We start from the raw sequence: 22,902 nt of genomic DNA, 5'->3' as shown, positions 1-22,902 counted from the left end.
TCAGCAAACAATGCAAGGCCTAATCATTGCAGGATTTTTTTTTTAAATTGTTCCGTGATTTCAAGGTGGATCAATTTTAGAATAAATTGTATTATATTCAAATAATAACTTGTCTCATTATGAATATCCTGCCAAAACAATCAGTTTTATAACCACATATAATGAAAGTGCTATACAGTGCCCTCCATAATGTTTGGGACAAAGACCCATCATTTATTTATTTACTCCTGTACTCCATAATTTAAGATTTGTAATGGAATAAAAATCACATGGTTAATGTGCACATTGTCAGATTTGTTTAAAGGGTATTTTTATACATTTTGCTTTAACCATGTAGAAATTACAGCTGTGTTTATACATAGTCCCCCCCATTTCAGGGCACCATAATGTTTGGGACACGTGGCTTCACAGGTGTCTGTAATTGCTCAGGTGTGTCTAATTGCCTCCTTCATGCAGGTATAAGAGAGCTCCCAGCACTTAGTCTTTCCTCCAATCTTTCCTCCAGTCTTTCCATCATCTATGGAAACCTTTATTGCTGTTTATCAACATGAGGACCAAAGTTGTGCCAATGAAAGTCAAAGAAGCCATTATGAGACTGAGAAACAAGAATAAAACTGTTAGAGACATCAGCCAAACCTTAGGCTTACCAAAATCAACTGTTTGGAAAATCAATAAGAAGAAAGAGAGCATTGGTGAGCTTACTAATCGCTAAGGGGCTGGCAGGCCAAGGAAGACCTCCACAGCTGATGACAGAAGAATTTTCTCTATAATAAAGAAAAACCCCAAACATCTGTCCGACAGATCAGAAACACTCTTCAGGAGTCAGGTGTGGATTTGTCAATGACCACTGTCTGCAGAAGACTTCATGAACAGAAATACAAGATACAAACCACTGGTTAGCCGCAAAAATAGGATGGTCAGGTTACAGTTTGCCAAGTAGTACTTAAAAGAGCAACCACAGTTCTGGAAAAAGGTCTTGTGGACAGATGAGACGAAGATTAACATATCAGAGTGAAGGCAAGATCAAAGTAAGGAGAGAAGGAACTGCCCAAGATCCAAAGCATACCACCTCATCTGTGAAACAAGGTGGTGGGGGTGTTATGGCCTGGGCACATATGGCTGCTGGTACTGGCTCACTTATCTTCATTGATGATACAACAGTTGATGGTAGTAGCATAATGAATTCTGAAGTGTATAGACACATGCTATCTGATCAAGTTCAAACAAATGCCTCAATGCCGGCGGATCATTCTACAGCAAGACAATGATCCCAAACATACAGCTAAAGCAACAAAGGAGTTTTTCAAAGCTAAAAAATGGCCAATTCTTAAGTGGCCAAGTCAATCACCCGATCTGAACCCAATTGAGCATGCCTTTTATATGCTGAAGAGAAAACTGAAGGGGACTAGCCCCCAAAAGAAGCATAAGCTACAGCATAAGATACAGCGAAGCATAAGCATAGGCTGCAATACAGGCCTGGCAGAGAATCACCAGCAAAGACACCCAGCAACTGGTGATGTCCATGAATCGCAGACTTCAAGCAGTCATTGCATGCAAAGGATATGCAACAAAATACTAAACATGACGACTTTCATTTACATTACATTGCTGTGTCCCAAACATTATGGTGCCCTGAAATGGGGTGTCTATGTATAAACACTATTGTAATTTCTACATGGTAAAACCAAAATGTATAAAAAAAGGCCTTTATTAAAATCTGACAATGTGCACTTTAACCACATGTGATTTTTTCTATTACAAAGCTCAAATTGAGGAGTACAGAGGCAAATAAATAAATGATGGGTCTTTGTCCCAAACATTATGGAAGGCACTGTATCGGGATAAATTGTATGACTTAAAATGTGACCAGTATAAAGTAAATAACAGGCTAAGTTGAAAAGTAGACAAAGTCCTCATGGAAGTCAGAGATCTATTTTATTATCAGAACTGAAAACAAATCAGGCAAATAACTAATTCAACCACCCATTGATCATGATGACAATATAATCTAGCTTTGTGTTATTCCATCACTATCTACTGGTTGACAATTTGTTCCTCATTAAAAACTATTCTCTATTTCAAGGTGGCGTGTGACTGAGAAATTTGTATCATGTAGCAACCATACTCGAGTCAATAGTCCTTAGGTACCCTAAGGTACAATGAAATTTGATTTGCCATACAGTCACACCAAAAAAGCAACAAGACACAATTTATATATATATATATATATTATATGAAATAACTAAAACTCTGGGGTCGTTTGTGGACAAAAATAGTTTGGGGCATTACTCAACCAAAACGGTACACGATAGTGCCACAATTTTATACCCACTTTACTCACCATTCCCTCGTGCATGGTGTAGACCCACTTTCGTTACTTTTTAAAAACAATTTACCTTATAAACTTTGATAAATGTGCTCCCCCCCACCCCTTCAGACCAGTGGGAGGACAGACACCCGTCCCGGCATGCTCCGCGCCTGACCTTCTTCCCACAATGCAGCGCGCGGCCGAGGCGGCAGCACAGGGTCCAACAAGATGGCCGACCCCGTCGCTCCCCTCCGCGCAGCCAAGGCTTCGGCTTTACGCCCACGGACCCGCAGGAGAAATGGGGCAGAGGTCAGTGCTTACCCGTCCACGCCCCGCCCGGTCTAACAGGATGGCTGCTCGTCGCCAATCAGTGCTACACGCGCGGGGAAGTGGCTTTCGCCGCCAACGGTTCCAAGGATCAGTAGGCCCGTTTATGTTGAGAGGGGATGGGGTGGGATAGTGGGGGCAGTGGAGGGGGCGGGGATGGGGTGGGTGGGTAGGACTGGGAGTAGAGGTGGGGGGGAGCGGGGATGGGGAGGCAAGAGAGGTTTGCGCCCAACGGGTCCACCTGGTCAATTGGGGTTATGGGCTTGGGCGGGGGCACTGGAGATGGGGTGGGGGGTGGCACTTCAGGGGGAGGAGGGAGGGGGTGGGGAGAGGGGCAGTGGGGTGGCGGGAGGGAGTGAGGATGGGGGCAATGGGGTGGGGGGCGTGGAGAGGGAGTAGGGGTGGGGGGGGATGGAATGGTTGAGTGGGGGGGATAAGAGGGTGGGGTGAGGGTTCTACACCAATACAGGACAGGCTTTGGCTCCACGGCTCACTCCGGTTGCAGCGCTGGCGCCTCGGGGCTGAGGTGAGTGGCACCCTCTCCCCTTCCCTGTTCCCCCTCTACAAGGAATGGGCCCAACGGGTCCACTTGGTCTAGTATATTACTAAAACTCCGTGTGTGTGTGTGTGTGTCGCGCGCGCGCATGTGTATTTATTTATATATATTTAAAACAGTACATGATAGCGGCACAATTGTAGCAGCACCTCAATCACCATTGTCCTGGGGACCCTTTAAAACAAGTTTCATTCAAATTGGTCTTATATTTTTTAAGTTAGAGATTTTTAAGTTTAAAAATGACCTTTCAAACCGATTTCTTGTCATGTTCAGCGTGTGAAGTCACAATGGGACCCACCCGAGTGCCGTCCAATGAGGGGGGGGGCAGGGAGCCACAGCCAATGATGGGGGGGGGGGGGGGTCAGGGAGCCACGGCCAATGAGGAGGGGGGGGAGCTGACTTTTAAAAATGCGCCGCCCCCCCGGAGGACCAGCGGGAGGACCTGCCTCGTGCCTGACCTTCCTCCCAGGGTGCAGCACGGCACCAGATGCTGCGGCAGAGGGTTTAATAAGATGGCCGTCGCCGCCGTTCCCCGCCGCCGATCAGCGCTGCACGCACGGGGCACAGGTAAGTGACTTTCGCCTCCAACGTTCCATGGATCGGTAGGGTTGCTGTGCACAGGAGAGATTTGGTTCACCAACTTAATCACCATTGTCTTGTGGTTCAAATGTTTGCTATATATTTTTTTTAATCACTTTTTAAACATTAAAAATCATCTTTTTAAACTTTAAAAATACCTTTTCCACCTGCCGTCTCCGTCAGCCATGTATGACGTCACAATCGAACCCAACGGGTCCACGTGTTTGATGTCATAATGGGAACCCAAGGAATCCACGCCTGCGCAGTTGGAGGCCGTTGACATGATACTTACATAAGATGGCCGCCGTATCCACGTGTGCGCAGAACATAAGGTTCCGCGCCTGCGCAGTTGGGGCCCTTTGATCTAATTCACTGGACTACAACCCCCAGCGGGCAGCGTGGCATACATACACACACTGTGGCCGCTCTCCTTGTTCTCCTCCTCCTCCCGCTCCGACATCTTGTGCACGCTGACCGCTGGGAGGTGTGGTCACCGCTCCCGCCTGGCCCCAGCGGTTGCCACTCGGAGGGGGGCGGCATCCTCCTGAGTGACGGGAGTGGTGGCCAATGAGGGGGGGGAGGGTGACGAGAGAGTCAGAGGAGGGGTTAGAAGGGACGAGGAAGGAGGAGGGAGCGGTAGGAGGAGAAGGGAGGGGGAGGAGGGAGGAGGGAGGAGGGAGGAGGGAGGGGGAGGAGGGAGGGGGAGGAGGGAGGGGGAGGAGGGAGGGGAGGAGGGAGGGGAAGAGGGAGGGAGGGAGGGAGGGAGGGAGGGAGGGAGGGAGGGAGGGAGGGAGGGAGGGGGAGGAGGGAGGGAGGGGGAGGAGGGAGGGAGGGGGAGGAGGGAGGGAGGGGGAGGAGGGAGGGAGGGGGAGGAGGGAGGGAGGGGGAGGAGGATGGAGGGGGAGGAGGATGGAGTGGGTGAGTTGGGGGGGAGTGGGGATGGAGTGGGTGAGGAGAGGGAGAGAGAGGGGGAAGGGAGTGGTGGGTGAGGGGGGTGGAGTGGGTGGGGAAGGAGGGGAGATGGAGTTGGTGAGGAGGGGAATGGAGTGTGAAACTCTCGTTTGTTTGTTTGTTCGTGAACTACAGCCAAAACAGTACACAATAACACAACAATTTTAGGCCCACCTTACTCACCTTCATCCCTTTGGTGCTAATGGAAGACGTTTCATTGAAATCGGTGTTATATTTTTAAAGTTATTCACATTTCAAAGTTTAAATCTATCTCCTAGGGAGGGGGGAGAAGAGAGGATAAGGGGGGTTGAGGGGGTGAAAGGAGGGGGGAGGGGAGGGAGCTGGGGGGATGGGGAGGGAAAGGGCAGGAGGAGGAGGGGGGAGAGGAGGGAGGAAAGGAGGGGAGGGTGAGGGGAGTGGGAGGGGGGGAGGTGGAGTGGGGGAGGAAAGGGCGTTGCACCAATGCAGGAGAGGTTTAGACAATAGACAATAGGTGCAGGAGGAGGCCATTCGGCCCTTCGAGCGAGCACCGTCATTCAATGTGATCATGGCTGATCATTCTCAATCAGTACCCAATTCCTGCCTTCTCCTCATACCCCCTAACTCCGCTATCCTTAAGAGCTCTATCTAGCTCTCTCTTGAATGCATTCAGAAAATTGGCCTCCACTGCCTTCTGAGGTAGAGAATTCCACAGATTCACAACTCTCTGACTGAACAAGTTTTTCCTCATCTCAGTTCTAAATGGCCTACCCCTTATTCTTAAACTGTGGCCCCTTGTTCTGGACTCCTCCAACATTGGGAACATGTTTCCTGCCTCTAACGTGTCCAACCCCTTAATAATCTTATATAAGATAAGATCTCCTCTCAAGATTTCCTCACGTTTCGATAAGATCTCCTCTCATCCTTCTAAATTCCAATGTATACAAGCCTAGTCGCTCCAGTCTTTCAACATATGACAGTCCCGCCATTCCGGGAATTAGCCTAGTAAACCTACGCTGCACGCCCTCAATAGCAAGAATATCCTTCTGCAAATTTGGAGACCAAAGCTGCACACAGTACTCCAGGTGAGGTCTCACTAGGGCCCTGTACAACTGCAGAAGGACCACTTTGCTCCTATACTCAACTCCTCTTGTTATGAAGGCCAACATTCCATTGGCTTTCTTCACTGCCTGCTGTACCTGCATGCTTCCTTTCAGTGACTGATGTACTAGGACACCCAGATCTCGTTGTACGTCCCCTTTTCCTAACTTGACACCATTCAGATAATACTCTGGCTTCCTATTCTTACACCCAAAGTGGATAACCTCACACTTATCCACATTAAACTGCATCTGCCATGCATCCGCCCACTCACACAACCTGTCCAAGTCACCCTGCAACCTCATAGCATCTTCCTCACAGTTGACACTAACACCCAGCTTTGTATCATCTGCAAATTTGCTAATGGTACTTTTAATCCCTTCATCCAAGTCATTAATGTATATTGTAAATATTGTAAATAGCTGCGGTCCCAGCACCGAGCCTTGCGGTACCCCACTAGTTACTGCCTGCCATTCTGAAAGGGACCCATTTATCCCCACTCTTTGCTTTCTGTCTGTCAACCAATTTACTATCCATGTCAGTACCCTACCTCGAATACCATGTGCTCTAATTTTGCCCACTAATCTCCTATGTGGAACCTTGTCAAAGGCTTTCTGAAAGTTAAGGTACACCACATCCACCGGCTCTCCCCTGGGACATATATATATATATATATGTATGTAAATATGTTTTTCTGTGATTTTGCCAAAACGGTAAACCATAGCACCACAATTTTTGCGCCACTTTAATCACCACTCTCGCGGCGACTCTTTATAACAAGTTTTATTTAAATTGGTCGTATATTTTTTAAATTACAGACATTTGAAACTTCAAAAATCTCATTTCTAAACACATTTTTCCAAGGGCTGCTGTGCGTATGACATCCCCATAGGGCACGCACGGACTCTCTCTTCACTCGCACAAACAAGATGGATGCCGTTAGCGGAGCCACCCACCCGCAATCAGGGGCTCCCCTCTACTCTCTCCCCTCTCCCCCACAACCGCCGCGAGTAATCCCAGCTCGGCTAGGCCACAGCCCGTCTCCATTAGTCCGCCGCTCCGGGAGAGTAACAGTGGGGGGGACGGGGAGGGTGGGAAGAGGAGACAGTAGGGGTGGGAGGGAGAGTGGGACTGGGGAAGGGGACTGCGAGGGTGGGGGGGTTGGTGGTGGGGGAAGAGAGAGTGGGGGAAAGGGGGGTGGTGGGGAAAGGGGGGGGGAGAGTGAGAGTGGGGCTGGGGGAGGAGAGAATGAGAGAATGGGGGGAGTGGGGGAAGAGAGTGGAGAAAAGGGGGGGTTGTGAAGATTAAGGTGGCGATAAAATTGTGGCGCTATGGTTTACCGTTTTGGCAAAATCACAGAAATACATAGATACATTGGGATACATATGGATATCCATATATTTATATATAGATATCCATATGTATCCCAATGTATCTATGTATTTCTGTGATTTTGCCAAAACGGTAAACCATAGTGCCACAATTTTTGCACCACCTTAATCACCACTCTCACAGCCACTGTTTATACCAAGTTAGTTTTAAATCGGCCTTATATTTTTTTTAAGTTAGAGACATTTTAAAGTTCAAAAATCTCATTTCTAAACGCCTTTTTCCATGGGCTGCTGTGCGTATGACGTCACCATAGGGGACGCACGGACTCTCTCTTCACTCGCACAAACAAGATGGACGCCGTTAGCGGAGCCGCCCGCCTGCAATCAGTGGCTCCCCTCGCTTCTCTCCTCTCTCCCCTCGTGTCTCTCTCTCCCCTCGCCTCTCCCCTACAACCACCGCCAGTAATCCCAGCTCGGCTAGGCCACAGCCGCCGCGGCGCTGCCTGTCTCCAGTAGTCCGCCGCTCCGGGAGAATTAGAGTGGGGGGGACGGGGAGGAGGACAGAGTGGGGGTGGGAGGGAGAGTGGGACAGCGGAGGTGGGGGGGGACCGGTGTTGGTGGTGGGGGGGAAGAGAGAGTGGGGGAAAGGGGGGTGGTGGGGAAAGGGGGGGTGGGGGTGGTGGGGGGAAGAAAGAGTGGGGGAAAGGGGGGTGGTGTGGAAAGGGGGGTGGTGGGGAAAGGGGGGGTGGGGGAGAGTACGAGTGGGGCTGGGGGAAGAGAGAATGGGGGGGATGGGTCTAGTATATTACTAAAACTCTCGGTTTGTTTGTGTGTATATGTTTATGTGTTTATGTGTGTGCCATGCCCTCTACACATCCAAAACGGTACACGATAGCGCAACAATTTTAGACCCACCTTACTCACCATTGTCCCGGAGACCCTTAAAAACAGATTTCATTCAAATTGGTGTTTTATTTTTAAAGTTAGAGAGATTTTAAGGTTTAAAAATTACCTTTAAACCGATTTCATTATGACCTTCAGCGTGTGATGTCACAATGGGACCCGCACGAGTGCCAGCCAAAGAGGGAGAGGGGCCAGGGAGTCACGGCCAATAAACTGATTATAACAAATGCGCCCCCCCCCCCGGAAGACCAGCAGGAGGACAGCCGTCCGTCCCGACATGCCTCGCGCCTGACCTTCCTCCCGTGGTGCAGCGCGGCGCCAGAGAGAAGGCGAAAGAAGATGGCCGTTGGCAGGACGGCCGTTCACCTGCTGCTGGCCGCCCGGGGCCGGGATGACTCGCTCTCTCTCCCCTTTCCTCTCCCCCCCTCGCCCGTACCCGGCCCCGGGGGAGATTCCAAGTCGGAGGCAGATGGTCGTTGTCTACATCATCTCATCGTTCGCCTCCGTCTCCTCCAGCGCCCGATCAACCAACGGCATCAACGAGTCCCCGCCCATACCCGGGCCCAGTGCCCCGGACCATCACAGGACTACAACCCCCATCGGGCAGCTTCTTCCCCTCCTCCCGCCCCTCCTTCAGCGCCCACTTCGACCACTCCAACAAAATGGCGGCCGCTCTCCTTCTTCTCCTCCTCCTCACACTCCGCCATCTTGTGCGCGCCTCCTGCCGCCACGCTGCCAGCCGGTAGGTGTATTCCCACCTCCCCCCAGCGCACCGGACAATCTTCGGACTACCCTGGGTGTTCAGGGTAATAATAATATAATATAACAATTATAATACTTAAAATATTATAATGTAAGAATATTAAATGTTATATTGTATATCTTTCAATATATATTAATCTCATGTCGGGGAGGGCTATGTGGGGGGGTCTGACTGATGCCCGGATTGAGGTACGGGTATGCGGTGGGAATGGAGGAGGGGAGTGGAGGGGAGGAGTGGGGGTGGGAGGGGAGATGGGGAGTGAGAGGGAGTGGGGGAGAGTAGGAGGGGGAGCAGGAGGGGGGAGAGTAGGAGGGAGGGGGAGCAGGAGGGAGGAGAGTAGGAGGGAGGGGGAGTAGGAAGGAGGGGGAGTAGGAGTGGGGGTAGGCCCGTTGATGTAATTCAGCAGACTACAACCCCCAGCGGGCATTGCGGCACGCACGCGCACACACTGCGGCCGCCCTCCTACTTCTCCACCTCCTCCTCCCGTTCCGACATCTTGTGCGCACTTCTGGTGTCACGCTGACCGCTGGGAGTTGTAGTTGCCTCCCAGCCCCAGCCGCTCGGAGGGGGGGCGTCACCCGCCCGACTGGCGGGAGTGGCGGCCAATGAGTGGGGGGCGAGAGCATCAGGGGAGGTGGGTATATGGGGGGGGGACGAGGGGATGGAGTGAGTGAGGGGGGGAAAGGGAGGGATGGAGTGGGTGAGGGTTGGAGTGGGTGAGGGATGGAGTGGGTGAGGGATGGAGTGGGTGAGGGGGGGATGGAGTGGGTGCGTGGGGTGGGGAGTCCCTAAGAGTGGAACATTCCCCGCTCTGATTGGTCGGTGGCAAATCCTGATTTGCTCCTGCCGCTTACCCCCACGTGGGGTCCATTGATTGGCCTGCGATCGGGGTGGTTGAAGCTCCTGCAGCTGGAGTTCCCGAAGTCAGTCCCTAACAAAGGGACCGCCAGCTCCATGGTGTTAGACCACAGTATGGACAGATATACGATCAGAAAAAGTCGCATCTCTATCAGGGGAAGAGATAAATAAAAGTTCCCCCCCCCCCCCAAAGTAATACAAAAACTAAAGATCAACTAAAACATTCAAATAAAATGGACTAAAAACAGGAAGGGACAAGATAGGCTGTTGGCGAGGCTGCATCTCACGGCCTCACCCGGTGGTCAATTTCACGACAATTAAACCAGATTTTTTTAAATTGAATAGTTGTGGGGTTTAAGAGAACTCTAGAAGATGTTTTCTTTTGTCTAAACTTCACAGTGAATATCTTGCAAAACATTTCCAATACTGCAAAGATTTCTGAAACGAAAGATCATCTGTACTCTGCAAATAATACTAATTAGTAAAGCCAAATATAATTGATGATGGTGCTGCAAATAAAAGTACATGATATAAGAATAATCCTTCCATCTGTTTACCTGAGGATGAGATTCTTGAGGAAATTCTTGCTTTACTGACACTGAAGTGTCTGTGGGAAAAGTTGAATCTGGAGATTCTTCCTCCTCATCCACTTCCTCAACCACTTCTTTCAACTCAGCCTTAATTGGAAAATAAATATTTTTAATACAATTTAAGCAAATTCCAATACCAAAATATTTTTAATTTGCACATTATCCAGTTTACGATTATGCAATTCATTACTACACCAAATTAACACAGCAAAATGCAGCTTGCTTAACGGAAATAAAATTTACATTGAAATACTAATAATTAATCATCTGCCACACTTTAGTCATTCAATAGGCAAGCACGTATTTTGCATGCAGACTGTAGGTATTTTGTGCTGGTTTATATTTGTGGAAATAAAGAGACAATAGAATTAATAGACATAATTATAAAGGATGCATCTTGTGGAGATTATATAAAGGTTTAACTACCAGACATTGTTAATATTTTCAGGTTTCAAAAGATATTCTGCAAAAATGAAAATCATCCACAACTCTGAAACGTTTTGTACTTTTGAAGATGTACAAATTTAATACATAATTAATTCATATTCCATAATTGCAAGCAATTTACTAAATATTCAACAAATGGATGAAGATGACACATTTAATTATATTTAGTAAACTAGCCAGGTTGGTTAACATTTAAAATGATCCTACACCATCGATTTTTAAAGCACAACATGACAGGATGTTAAGCCAACATGTCTGCATGTCGTTGGTGGTATTGGGTTTATAACTGTTCTAAGGGTCAGAGAAAAATGATCAGCTGTGATTTTTGTTATGATTTTTATTATGGTCATTATGGATAAATGTAACTATGTAAACATCATTATCAGACTGCGCTGTGACTACCCCTTTCATTGAAAGATCTTCAGGCAGTCATCACCCCAATGTACAAAATGTTTCCGTCTCCGCCGCATCTGCTAGAGATGTCCCCCATTACCATTTCATTCCCTTCCTCACCTATTTGCATCTGTCTATCACCCACACATAACCTATCTGGTCTCCTGTCCAAGATCTCCCACCCCCTTCCTTAGCTTGTTGGATCTGTCAATCATTGCTTCCTTATCTGGTCCCACTGACCACCTTGCTTACTTATCAGATTCCAGCATCTGTAGCTTCTTGTATTTTACCGTATCATCTTCCAGCCTCTGTCTCTAGCTCCATACGCCCTTCCCCCCACCTAGCTCTACCTGCTCCATTTTCCCTCGTATCTGACTCACCCACCAGGCACTTATCTCCCAATTTGAACCCTCCCCTCACTCTCCTAGCTCCATCATCTCCCTTCTTACCTGCCTGCCAACTTCTGTCTCTGCCCCTCCCACTCACATCTTTATACTGGCTATCAGCCCTTTAAATTCTCAGTCCTGATGCCGAGTCTTGACCTGAATCGACAACCATCCCCCTGCCTCCGCAGATGCTGCCTGATCTGCTGAGTTACTCCAGCAGTTTGTTTTTTTGCTCCTTATTCAAGCATCTGCATTCTTTTGTACCTACACTTTCCCAGGTATTCTACATCTTATTGTAACCTTAGACAACCTTCTTTACTGTCCACTATACCACCAATTTTGATGACATCTACAAACTGACCAATCATGCCTTCTCATCAAAACCATTAATAAATGTGACAAACAGAGGATCTGGCATGGATTTTTGCGGCATACCATGTGACAGGCCTCCAATCTGAATGACAATCCTTCACTCCCACCATCTGCCTCCTGCCACCAAACTAATTTTGTAGCCAGTTTATTTGCTCTCCATCGATTTCATGTGTTCTACCTTTGCAGACGAGCCCAACACATGGGATCTTGCAAAAGGCCTTGCTAAAATCCACCAAAACTCAAATTTACAAGGCATGATTTCCCATACACAAAGGTTGACTATCGCTAATTAGACCTTACCTTTCCAAATGCAGTTAAAAACTGTTTCTCAGAATGCCTTCCAATGTCTCTTCCCCCAGTGATGCCTGTAGTTCCCTGGTTTATCCTTCTTTCCCTTCTCAAATAACAGCCTTTATGCATTTCAAAATCTCCAACACCTACAGATTCTGAGCTTATTCCAGTCTTGACACCTACTTTCTTTTATGTTTTCTCTTTTAACATAATACCCTCTCAGAATTATTTGGTTATTCATGGTTGGTTCATTCCTCCCCAACTATCTTTTCTCCAAATGGGATATATTTTTGTCAAGCATCATGAAGTACCTTCTTAAATGTCAGCCATTGCTTGCCATGTGTCTTCTTTACTAATCTATCTGTCCAGTCTACTTCGGCTTACTCAGTCTTCATTTCATTGTAACTTCTTTCCTTCATGATAAACAACCTTTAAGTTGTTTGTTTCTAATTCAAGTTGTTAAAAATTTATTTTATGCTATGATCACTACTTGGGAATATTTTACTTATTTATTAAACATGCCACATTTAGAACTTTACTTTAGAACTTGTGCTTTAGAACGAAAAAACTAATAGCATAAGAAAACTGAAAAAAGTGCAGATTCGGCTGGTTGGGAAAGATACAAAGAACAAAAAGGCAGCAAAGCACAATAAGAACTACAAAGAGGGTGAATTAAAAGAAATGTGCAATTGATATTAAGATCAATCAAAAAAGCAACATGATTCTTAATAACTGAGCTGCTATAAGCGAAAAAGAGAAAATTAACTTTTTGATGAATGTTGAATTTCTGTCAGTATATAATGCAGAAGATTAAAGGGGAAGAGAGAAAATAATGTCAAAATATTTATGTAGACTTTCAGAAGGCATTGCACAAAATTAATATTAACTGAACAAAGCTTGTGGAATTGATGCAAAAGGTACTTTAAGATAGCAAAAAAAGGGTATCATTACGATTTAATGCATGTGTCTCTTACAAAGGCGTATTAAGATTAAGCAAAGGGGCAAAACTATAGCCAATGAATTTTTAATGTAGGAAAGTTGAGGTCTTGTATGCTATTCCCAATATGAATAGCATATATTATAATTGAGGTCTTGTATGCTATTCCCAAAATGAATAGCATATATTATAATTGACGAAAAGCCAAGAAGTTCATAAAGATATAGGGCACATGGATCAGTATAATATCAGAACAGGGTACTGAAAACGTATCCAATAAAGCTAAAGATCTTTAAATTTAAAGGACTGAGTACACTAGGTTAGAGATTATAGTGCAGTTATACCACACCTACACAAAACTAACATTGAATAGTTTTAAGTATCACATCTGAGGAAGAGTAGTTTGGCTTTGGAAGCAGTATACAAAATATTTACCAGGACAATACCTTGGTTCCAAGGCTCACACCAGAAGGAAAAAGCACACAAACTTAAGTAGCATTGCCAGGAATGTAATAAGTGGTTTAACATTTTTTTATGGCATTAAGAGAAAGCTCATTTCACACTACAAACCTTATTTCTGCTGATTGGAAAGGACTAGGAAGCAAAGATTTAATTTTATAGCCAGGCTCTGGAAGAATATTAAACAAAACCACCCGCAAAGAGGTCGGTAGAAGTTTGGATTCCTCTTCTGTAATGGGAAAGCCGGCTGGGTCAATTGTTACTTTAAATATGAGATACACAGATATTTGCCAGTACAAGGGTGATTTATGAATTAAGTCATAGAAAAGCTATGACTTGTTGAATGATGAAACAGAATGGAAAAATGAAATGGCCTACACTTATTCTTATGTTTAACAATAAATTTGTTAAAATTAGCATAATTCATAACAATTTGAAGACAAGAATCAAATTAAGCAATCTTTATCATCATATCATATCATATCATATCATATATATACAGCCGGAAACAGGCCTTTTCGGCCCACCAAGTCCGTGCCGCCCAGCGATCCCCGTAACATTAACACTATCCTACACCCACTAGGGACAATTTTTACATTTACCCAGCCAATTAACCTACATACCTACAATTAACCAATGATCATACATACGGATATTATATATAATGTTTTATACCTACGACATAGAAGGATGCCATTCAGCCCATTATGTTCATGTCACTCACAGGAAAGCAACCTCCATTCCACCCGTCCTTAATTATCTATATTCCTGTAACTTATTTTCTCTTACACAAGCCTATCTACTTCCATGTGGCTCTTTTTGCCATTAATCTACATTAGGGAGTAACAAGTGACTGTTGGTTTACAAACAAAGATACGAAGTGCTGGAGCAACTCAGCGAGCAAGCATCATCTATGGAGAACATGGATAGATGACATTTCAGAAGTGGCCATTTAAGCAACCAGCACATCCTTATGATGTTGGAAGAAACCAGAACATCTGGAGGCAGTCCACTTGATCAAGGAAAGAATATGCAAACAATGCAGAGTGGACCCGAGGTCAGGTCTGAACCTGGGTGCTTAGAGGTGTGAAAAAGCTTTGTTCCAAGAATGAATTTATCATATTATATTCATTTTATTTATTCCCAAGTAATAACTTACCAAGAGTTCCTCGTCATATTCCAAATCTTCATCATCGTCATTTTCATCTACATCCTTCATGCATTCTTCAGCCATTTGTGTTATGTGGTCCATTGATAAAGGCACTATGATTAGAATGTACTAAATCAGAGATAGGTATAACTTACCAAATGTCTTTTGTTCTGAAATTATAGCTCAGGAAAATAATTGTGTATCTGGCACCTTGGCAGATAATGAATACCGAAGAGCTGCTGACTATTATGTCTCATAAGACCCACCTTCATGTTGCAGGAAATATAAATCAACAGTGAATGAGTGGCATATCTTGAAGGTTGATTTATACATCAAAGTAAACCAGTAATGGGACTCATTTTGTCTTGAAAATACTTAAAAAGTCCTTCGGACAAGTTTAAAGGACAACCTTTTCATTTTCTAATTTATAATACTATACTCTTTATAATATACCATCTTTACAGACTTGATATATTCGAGGAGAGGCTACGATTAGTAATTTATATTTCAGGTTTCTTTTCAAGCAATCAATTCTATTTTATTAAATTTATCGGGAACTGAAGGAATTCCAAAATTTAAGACCTTGAACGCTGTAGTCACTTGTAGTGAAACGATTAAACTCTGAATACTCAGGGACTGGAATTTCAGAAATGCTGATATCTCAGACAATTATATGGCTACAGGATGAGGTCTTGATGAGGTTTGCAAACGAGGTTGAGAATTTTAAACATGAGACCATAATTGAATAGAAGCTGTTGCGAGTCAACAAGTAAGGAATGCTGGATAAATGGGACTTAGCAGAAATTAGGGCAAAACTGGTGTTTTGGATAAATCTCAAATTCATGTGGAGCAGAGTGCAATAAGAGAGTCCAGGCAGGACTATATTAAAGGCCACTCTTCCTTTAACAGTTAATCATTTAGAAAACGGTATTTTCTCCACTCAGTTTTTTCTAAATGTTCTTCTTTTCAGCTCTTCGCATTTTAAAACATAAAAGTACAACAATTAATGTCTTAGCAAGATACAAGAACATTCAACTTGTTAGACTGCTGATGGTTTTTCAAATAAATAAATTACAGGCAACTCCCGCATTAAAGCCCTTCGTGTCAGTTTAGCCTGACGGAATTCAGAAATCACTACAAAAATCCAAGATATAGAATAAAATTTGCAGCCCCAGTACTCATCATTATTACTGAGAAAGAATATCCTGCAGGAATGCATCCCCTCTTATAAAATGGAATTCAAAGGGGAAAAGGGTTTTGTATTAAACAAAATTGTGATATGGACAGTTTTCTAGGAATGCAAACCCACAGTAACTTGGGGATCACCAGTATTTCTTTTAAGGACAACACAAGTCAATACTAATATATGATCATAATTTTACAATGTTCATAAATTAAAGGGAGTTAAATGGTTTTATTTTTCATTGGAAAGCTGTCCTTCCATGACGTAGGCCATTAATTAACTTATAAAATGTATTTTTAAACTGAGAAATATTCATATTGTTTTAAAGAATTTTAAAAAAACTGTTGTAATTATGGATGAACAACAAACACTGATAACACTAACCCTTTTCTTTGGATTGGGATTTTGTGACTGGCTTCATTCCAGTTATTTCAGCTAATTCCGCTTCCAGACCATCAGCACCATCTCCAGTAATAATATCTTCACATGAAAAGTCTACAAACAGGCCAAGCTGCATTAAAAAAAAAGAAGAAAATATTGAAAAACATATAAATGCCTATTAAACTATAATTTACACTGATAGTTTTAAAATATTTGCAAACAGTAAATAACCCTTTTAGGTTGCCTTATAGATCAGGGTGGACATAATTACTGTGCTTGGAGAGGATATTCTTTGGGGAATTGACCAGTCAAGAGTGTTTAGTTGTCAAATGTATGAAAAAGGAACAATGAAATCCTTATTCAAGGCTAAATACAATGAGCTGGAGAAACAGTAGATCTGCGAAAGGAACTGGACAAACAACGTTTCGAGTTGAGACCCATCATCAGACTGATTCAGTCCAGTCAGGATATATGGGCGGAACTTGGAAACAAGATTGAAATAATAATTTTGATGGACTATATTATAGGCCTCCGTCTCTATTCTGGTTTTACAAATAACTCTCTCTGGTTCAATACCTGACTTAAGAACCCATTGCTGTTGGCCTAATTGCTTCCCACCATTACAATGGAAAATTAAAACGGGAGGCTTTGTACTTTTTCGACCTGCATAAGCCATTTTAAGGTTATTGATATTTCCTGCAGTCAGCAGTTTCATGTTTCAGTTTTGATTTCCCCCCGTCATTCCTGCAGATGACATATATCCTTCAAAACATATCCTATCCATGTTTAAAAAATGTTTTTAAAACATTGTGATAGTACCTGCCTCAACTACCTCGTCTGGCAGATTGTCCCATACACATACTACCCTTTGTATAAAAAAAATTGCCCTTCAAGTTCCTATTAAATCTTTTCCTCCTCACACTAAACCTATGTCCTCTGGTCCTTGATTTCTCTACTTTGGGTAAACGACTTTGTGCGTTTACACTGTCTATTCCTCTTATGTTTGTATACCTCAATAAGATCACCCCTCATCCTCCTGCGCTCCAAGGATTAAAGTCCCAGCCTGCTCACCCTCTCAGGCCCTCAAGTCCTGGCAACATCCTCATAAATCTTCTCTGCACCCTTTCCAGCTTAACAACATCTTTCCTATAACAATGTGACCAAAACGTAACACAATACTCCAACGTAGCCTCATCAATGTCTTGTACAACTGTAACATAACCTCCCAACTTCCATACTCAATACTCTGACTAACAAAGTCTAATGTACCGAAAGCCTATTGACCACCCTATCTACTTGTGACGCCACTTTCAAGGAACTATGTATCCCCACTCTCCTCTCATCCCTCTCCTCTACGACACTCTCCAGCGCGCTGCCATTCACTGTGGAGATCCTACCCTGGTTTGACTTCCCAAAATGCAACACCTTGCACTTTCAGTATTAAAGTCTATTAACCATTCCTCAGCCCACCTGCCCAACCAAGCAAGATCCTGCTGCAATTTTTGACAACCATCTTTACAATTTATAATACCACCCACTTTAGCATCGATTGCAAACTTATAAATTATGCCTTATATGTTTTCATCCAAATGATTGATATAGATGACGAACAGCAATGACCATGTACCGAATCCTGAGGCACAACACTAGTCATATGCCCTGCTGAAATCCATATATACCTCTACAACTCTGCTCTTATCAACCTTTTTGGTTACATCTTCAAAAAATGCAACCATATTTGTGAGACATGATCTCCCATGTACAAAACCGTCCTAAAACCATTGTTATCCCTAATTATCCTTCGAGTATCTAAATGCATGTATATCTTATCCCTCAGAATGTGCTTTAGTAACTATCCGACCACAGATGTTAGATGTATTGGCCTACAGTTCCAAGGCTTTTTGTTGTAGCCCTTCTTAAATAGAGGCACAAGATTTGCAACCCTTCTGGCACCTCATCCATATTTAATGATGACTCATAAACCTCAGCCAGGGCACCTGCAATTTCTTCTCTAGCTTCCCACATTGTCCTCAGATTATCTGGGCTGTGGAGTCGATACCCAAAACACCCGACTCCGACTCCTTTATTTGTGTGTTCGACCGGCTCTGACTCCAGTAGCACCAAAATTGCTCCAACTCCAACTCCACAACCCTGCTCAGATATACCTTGTCAGGCCCGGGAGATTTATCTATCTTCATACGCATTAGGACCTTCAGCATCTCCTCGACCGTAATACTGACTGCCCTTAAACACTTCCATTATTTGCCTTAAGTTCCCTGGTCCTCATGACTTTCTCCACGGTAAAAACAGAGGAGAAATACTCATTGCCCACCACCTTGCCCATCTTCTGTGGCTCAACACACAGTTTACCACTTTGATTCCTGAGGGCCTCTATTCTCTCTTTAGTTACCTTATTTCCCTTAATGTACATAAAATCTCTCAGGATTATCCTTAATATTATGTGCCAAAGCTGCCCCCTTTTTGACCTCTTGATTTCCTTCTTTAGCATGCTCCTCAGTTCCCAAAACTCTTCTGGGGATATATTTGATCCCGACTGCCTGTACATGCCCCATACCGCTTCCTTATTCTTGAGCAAAACCTCAATTTTCCTTGTTGAGGTGACCAAGCTTCCTTATGGCCACCTGCCTTCCCCTCACTCTAACAGGTATGCTCTGAACTCTTGTCAGCCCACTTCTAAAAACATCCCACTTTCTGGACATTCCTTTTCCTGCAAACAACCTGATCAATCAACTTGAGCAAATTCCTGTCAAATAACTTCAAAGACAGCCTTGCCCCGATTTAGAATTTTAACTCGCCCTGTCTTTATCAATAACCATCTTAAAGCTAAACTACTGGTTTTGATTAGGTGAAATGACATAGTGCCTCATCTGTACAATTGCTGAAGAGGATACAATAGCAACAATCTGGCAGTTTTATAATCACTTGAACATGCTATCTGATCTAAATTCTCTTCAAAAATATTGTATGTGCAAATATACAAACGTGATATTTGTTGCCCTTCACTAAACTTAACATATCATTACATTGGCTTAAAATTCCGCTTCTCTTTCTACAGATGTTGCTTGATCTGATGAATGTTTCCAGCATTTTCTTTTGTTATTGTCATAATTGCATCCTGCCAACTTGAAACATCACCTATTCATGTTTTCCAGAGATGCTGCCTGACCTGCTGAGTTACTCCAACACTTTGTATCTTTTTAAATGTATTTCTAATTTCTCATTATTTTGTTGTTCAACCAGTTTCATAAACAGTTCAGTCATTTTTTGTTAAAGTGTCTTAGTGTTTCCTCATACTTAGATAATTGCAATTGTGAAAATTATAGATGCAAAGAAATTTTATGGATTTTCTTCTATTGTTCTAATTCACCAACGTGACTGACTCAATTCAGCATCAAATCCCAGACTTTAAACATTGTAATAGGAAAAAGGATATGGTAAATCCTGAATTTAAATCTGTACTGCATAGGGATTTATTTATATGTATATTTCATTTTTTTAAATGTGAAGGAATAATCTGATGCAGTTACTAAGAAGCATATCAGTTTGTCTTTCCTTTATCTCAATAATCTATTAACAAAGGCCTAAAAACAAATTCCATATTATAATCATTCACCTTGATGTTAGCAAGTTAGTATAATGTATTTGATTTCATATCTGCCACAATATCCTACACTTTCAGACATGCTTAAAAACATATTGCTTCATCTTTACATTCAAGTCATTTTTCTTGAGATTCCTCAAAATGTCAAGTCTGATGAAATGCCTGAAAGCAATCAAAAAGTACCAAATTATGAATTATCATTCTGTGAGAAATCATTTCACCTCAGTGCCTCTCAGTACAATAGAGATTTATTATTCACCACATAAATTGCACATGCAAGAGCATATCCTAAAGTACTTGCTGACACAGTGCTCTTTTTAAAAGATTATTTGTATTGCTTTTATTCTTTATTTTGTTTAGAGATTATTTTATTTCCCTTTGTAACTTTTCTCTGGGAATAAAATGGCTTGTGCCAAGTAAAGAACTGGAATCTTGACCAGGATGTGCATGTACTAGCCTGGACAGCAACCTCGATATAAGATCTATACATAACATACATTTTGTAGCTAGATTCCTTTCTAACCTCAACTAACAGGATCAGAACAAATTAATTTACTGTCATAAACACAAGGCTGTAATGGTTCCCTGTTCTCCTGAGGCTCAGAATACACAGTATACAAGATAACGATAGATAGACAATGGAATGACAAATACAAAACAGCTGAGTGGTGCAAAGAGGTTCAATCTGAAGTAGCTCAAAAAACTAAATTGCAAAGTAGAAGTGAAAAAAAGCAAGTTGCCAGGGTGGTAGGCACCCTTGACGATACCTCCAGTCTTCCTGATGCAATGCAGTGAAGATAGACTGGATGGAAGTGATGAACCTGGGCTGACTGGGCTGCGTTCATCGTTCTCTGCAGGTTCAGGTGAGTAAGGTGGGCCTAAAATTGTCGCGCTATCGTATACAGTTTTGGCTGTATCTCGCGAACAAACCAACAAATATGTATACGAACATGCAAGATGAAAATTTTAGTGATATATACTAGCCCAAGTGGACCCGTTGGGTCCAAACCTCTCCTGCATTGGTGCAGCACCCCCTCCTCCCCTTCACCCCTACCTCCTCCCCCCACCCATCCCCCAGACACCCTCCTCCATCCCCTTTAACCCTCCCCTCCCACCGTGGAGCTGTTGCCGGGTGGGGTGTGCCCCTGTAGCCGTATGCCAGCAAGGGGGGGGAAAGAGGGAAAAAGCAGTAACGTCAGCCCCGTTTCTCCTGCGGAGCCGAAGCGTCTCCTGCACCTCGGTTGCAATCTGCGGCGGGGAACGGTGGCGAGGGCATGGACTCGTTGCCGGTCGGGGAGCGTCTCCCGGGGCTGTGGGTGGACAGGGAGAAGGCACTGACTTCTGCCCCATTTCTCCTGCTGCGATCGGCAGGAAGCAGTGGGGATGGCCATCTTGTTGGACCCTATGCCACAGCCTTTGCGGCGCGCTGCAGCATGGGAGGAAGGTCAGGCGCGGGGCACGCCGGGACGGGCGCCACTCCTCCCGCTGGACCTCCGGCCGGGGGGGGGGGCATTTATTAAAGTTTAAGGTAAATTGTTTTACAAAAGTTACAAAAGTGGGTTTATGCACACCGCAGGGGAATGGCGAGTAGGGTGGGCCTAAAATTGTGGCGCTATCGTGTACCGTTTCGGTTGTGTACATACATAAACACAAACAATAGATATAGATAGATAGATGTTAACTGGAAATAGTAACTGCACCTATTTGCTGCCCAGCTTACCAAACACACTAAAATTTAAAAAAATGAAGATATATTATTTCTTGATCCAGCATTGAAATCCAGTTCAAAAATGAGACATGAACTGTTGGTATGATGCACTGGTTTTAAGCAAAATGTGTTTGAGCAGTCTCCATATGGTTCTAAATAAACACAAACCACTGACAATCGCACTCACTATAAATAAAACAATTAAAAACATTGCTGAGGCAAATGGTATTGCTGCAAAAAGAGTCCTCTTCCAGTTTAAGTTTGAGGCAGAGCGTCTAGGGAACTGTACTCTGTATCCCCGAGTCATTAATGATCTCGGGATAAGAAAATAACTGCAGATGCTGGTACAAATCGATTTATTCACAAAATGCTGGAGTAACTCAGCAGGTCAGGCAGCATCTCGGGAGAGAAGGAATGATCTCGGGATTTTTGTTGCTGGAGGACTTTGTTATAAGTCTTCTTCAGTACCATTTTCTTACGTGCAAGCCGCTTGCATTCATTCAGCGGACAAGCCGCGACATTCTGTGTTTGTCACAGACTCAAAATTCTGGAATTTTCTACCAGACGGGTATTAGTAATGTAATAATAATCTTCACAAGCAACCGGTGACGGTCAATTAATGCAGCCCTGCCAGGCACTCACGTCGCTCGATTAAAATATAGTCGAGAAAATACGTGAATTCATTGACGAATACTGTTTACATTCTTCTGACTTGTTTAAAAGCATTCCAACTAACCATAGAGGCATTCATGTTATCTTCTTAACAGGATTAATCTGCAAAATTTAAACAGAATCTGTGGCATTTCGTTTTCCTGACCCTGACAAAAAAAGTTGCGCCACACGCCTAATAGTGATATCATAAATATTTACTGAAATAGATCTGAAAAAAAAGTTTGTTGTAATTGAAATCACATAACTTGTCTGAGGTTGTTGCAAAACATCATGTAATTTGTAACACCACGTGCTTCTGAAATAAGCTGCAGCAACCCCACCCCCAGAGTGGGGACTGTGGAAGACACACACCCAGGGTGAACTACCCCCTCCCTGCCCCTGCGGACAACCTCAAATAACCCGCTTCATTCCCGCACCGTTTATTTACCTGCTTGGCAGCCGCTGCGGCCCGACCTTTGGCCGCTGGTTTTATTTTGGACTTTGCTGCAAACATGGTGGTACATCCAACGCATACCCGTCAGATTCGCCGCCAGAGGTCTCAGAAAGGCGTACACGGGCTGTCAAGGTATCTTGGAATGAAGATCACTGCCTGACGCGAGCGCTGTGAGTGCATCAGCCGGAGGAGACACACGAGCGCCCGGGGCGCCACCTTCGC

At 44.0% G+C, this 22,902-nt stretch overlaps 1 protein-coding gene across 1 annotated transcript in view; it reads right to left on the bottom strand.

The window, feature by feature from the left end:
* cc2d1b (coiled-coil and C2 domain containing 1B) overlaps positions 1-22,902 on the bottom strand; it is a 62,967-nt gene extending 40,065 nt beyond the window's left edge. The window contains exons 1-4 of the mRNA XM_078408535.1: positions 22,675-22,902; positions 16,249-16,375; positions 14,691-14,794; positions 10,214-10,333 (exon numbers count right to left, since the gene is read on the bottom strand). Coding sequence (XP_078264661.1) covers positions 10,214-10,333; positions 14,691-14,794; positions 16,249-16,375; positions 22,675-22,740 — 417 coding nt within the window. The 5' untranslated portion in view covers positions 22,741-22,902. The remainder of the gene's footprint in view (positions 1-10,213; positions 10,334-14,690; positions 14,795-16,248; positions 16,376-22,674) is intronic.

The sequence above is a fragment of the Rhinoraja longicauda genome, chromosome 11, assembly GCF_053455715.1.
Source record: "Rhinoraja longicauda isolate Sanriku21f chromosome 11, sRhiLon1.1, whole genome shotgun sequence".
In the NCBI taxonomy this organism is placed as follows: Eukaryota; Metazoa; Chordata; class Chondrichthyes; order Rajiformes; family Arhynchobatidae; genus Rhinoraja; species Rhinoraja longicauda.
Note: the sequence above shows the minus strand (reverse complement) of the source record. Positions and strands in the feature narration are given on the sequence as shown.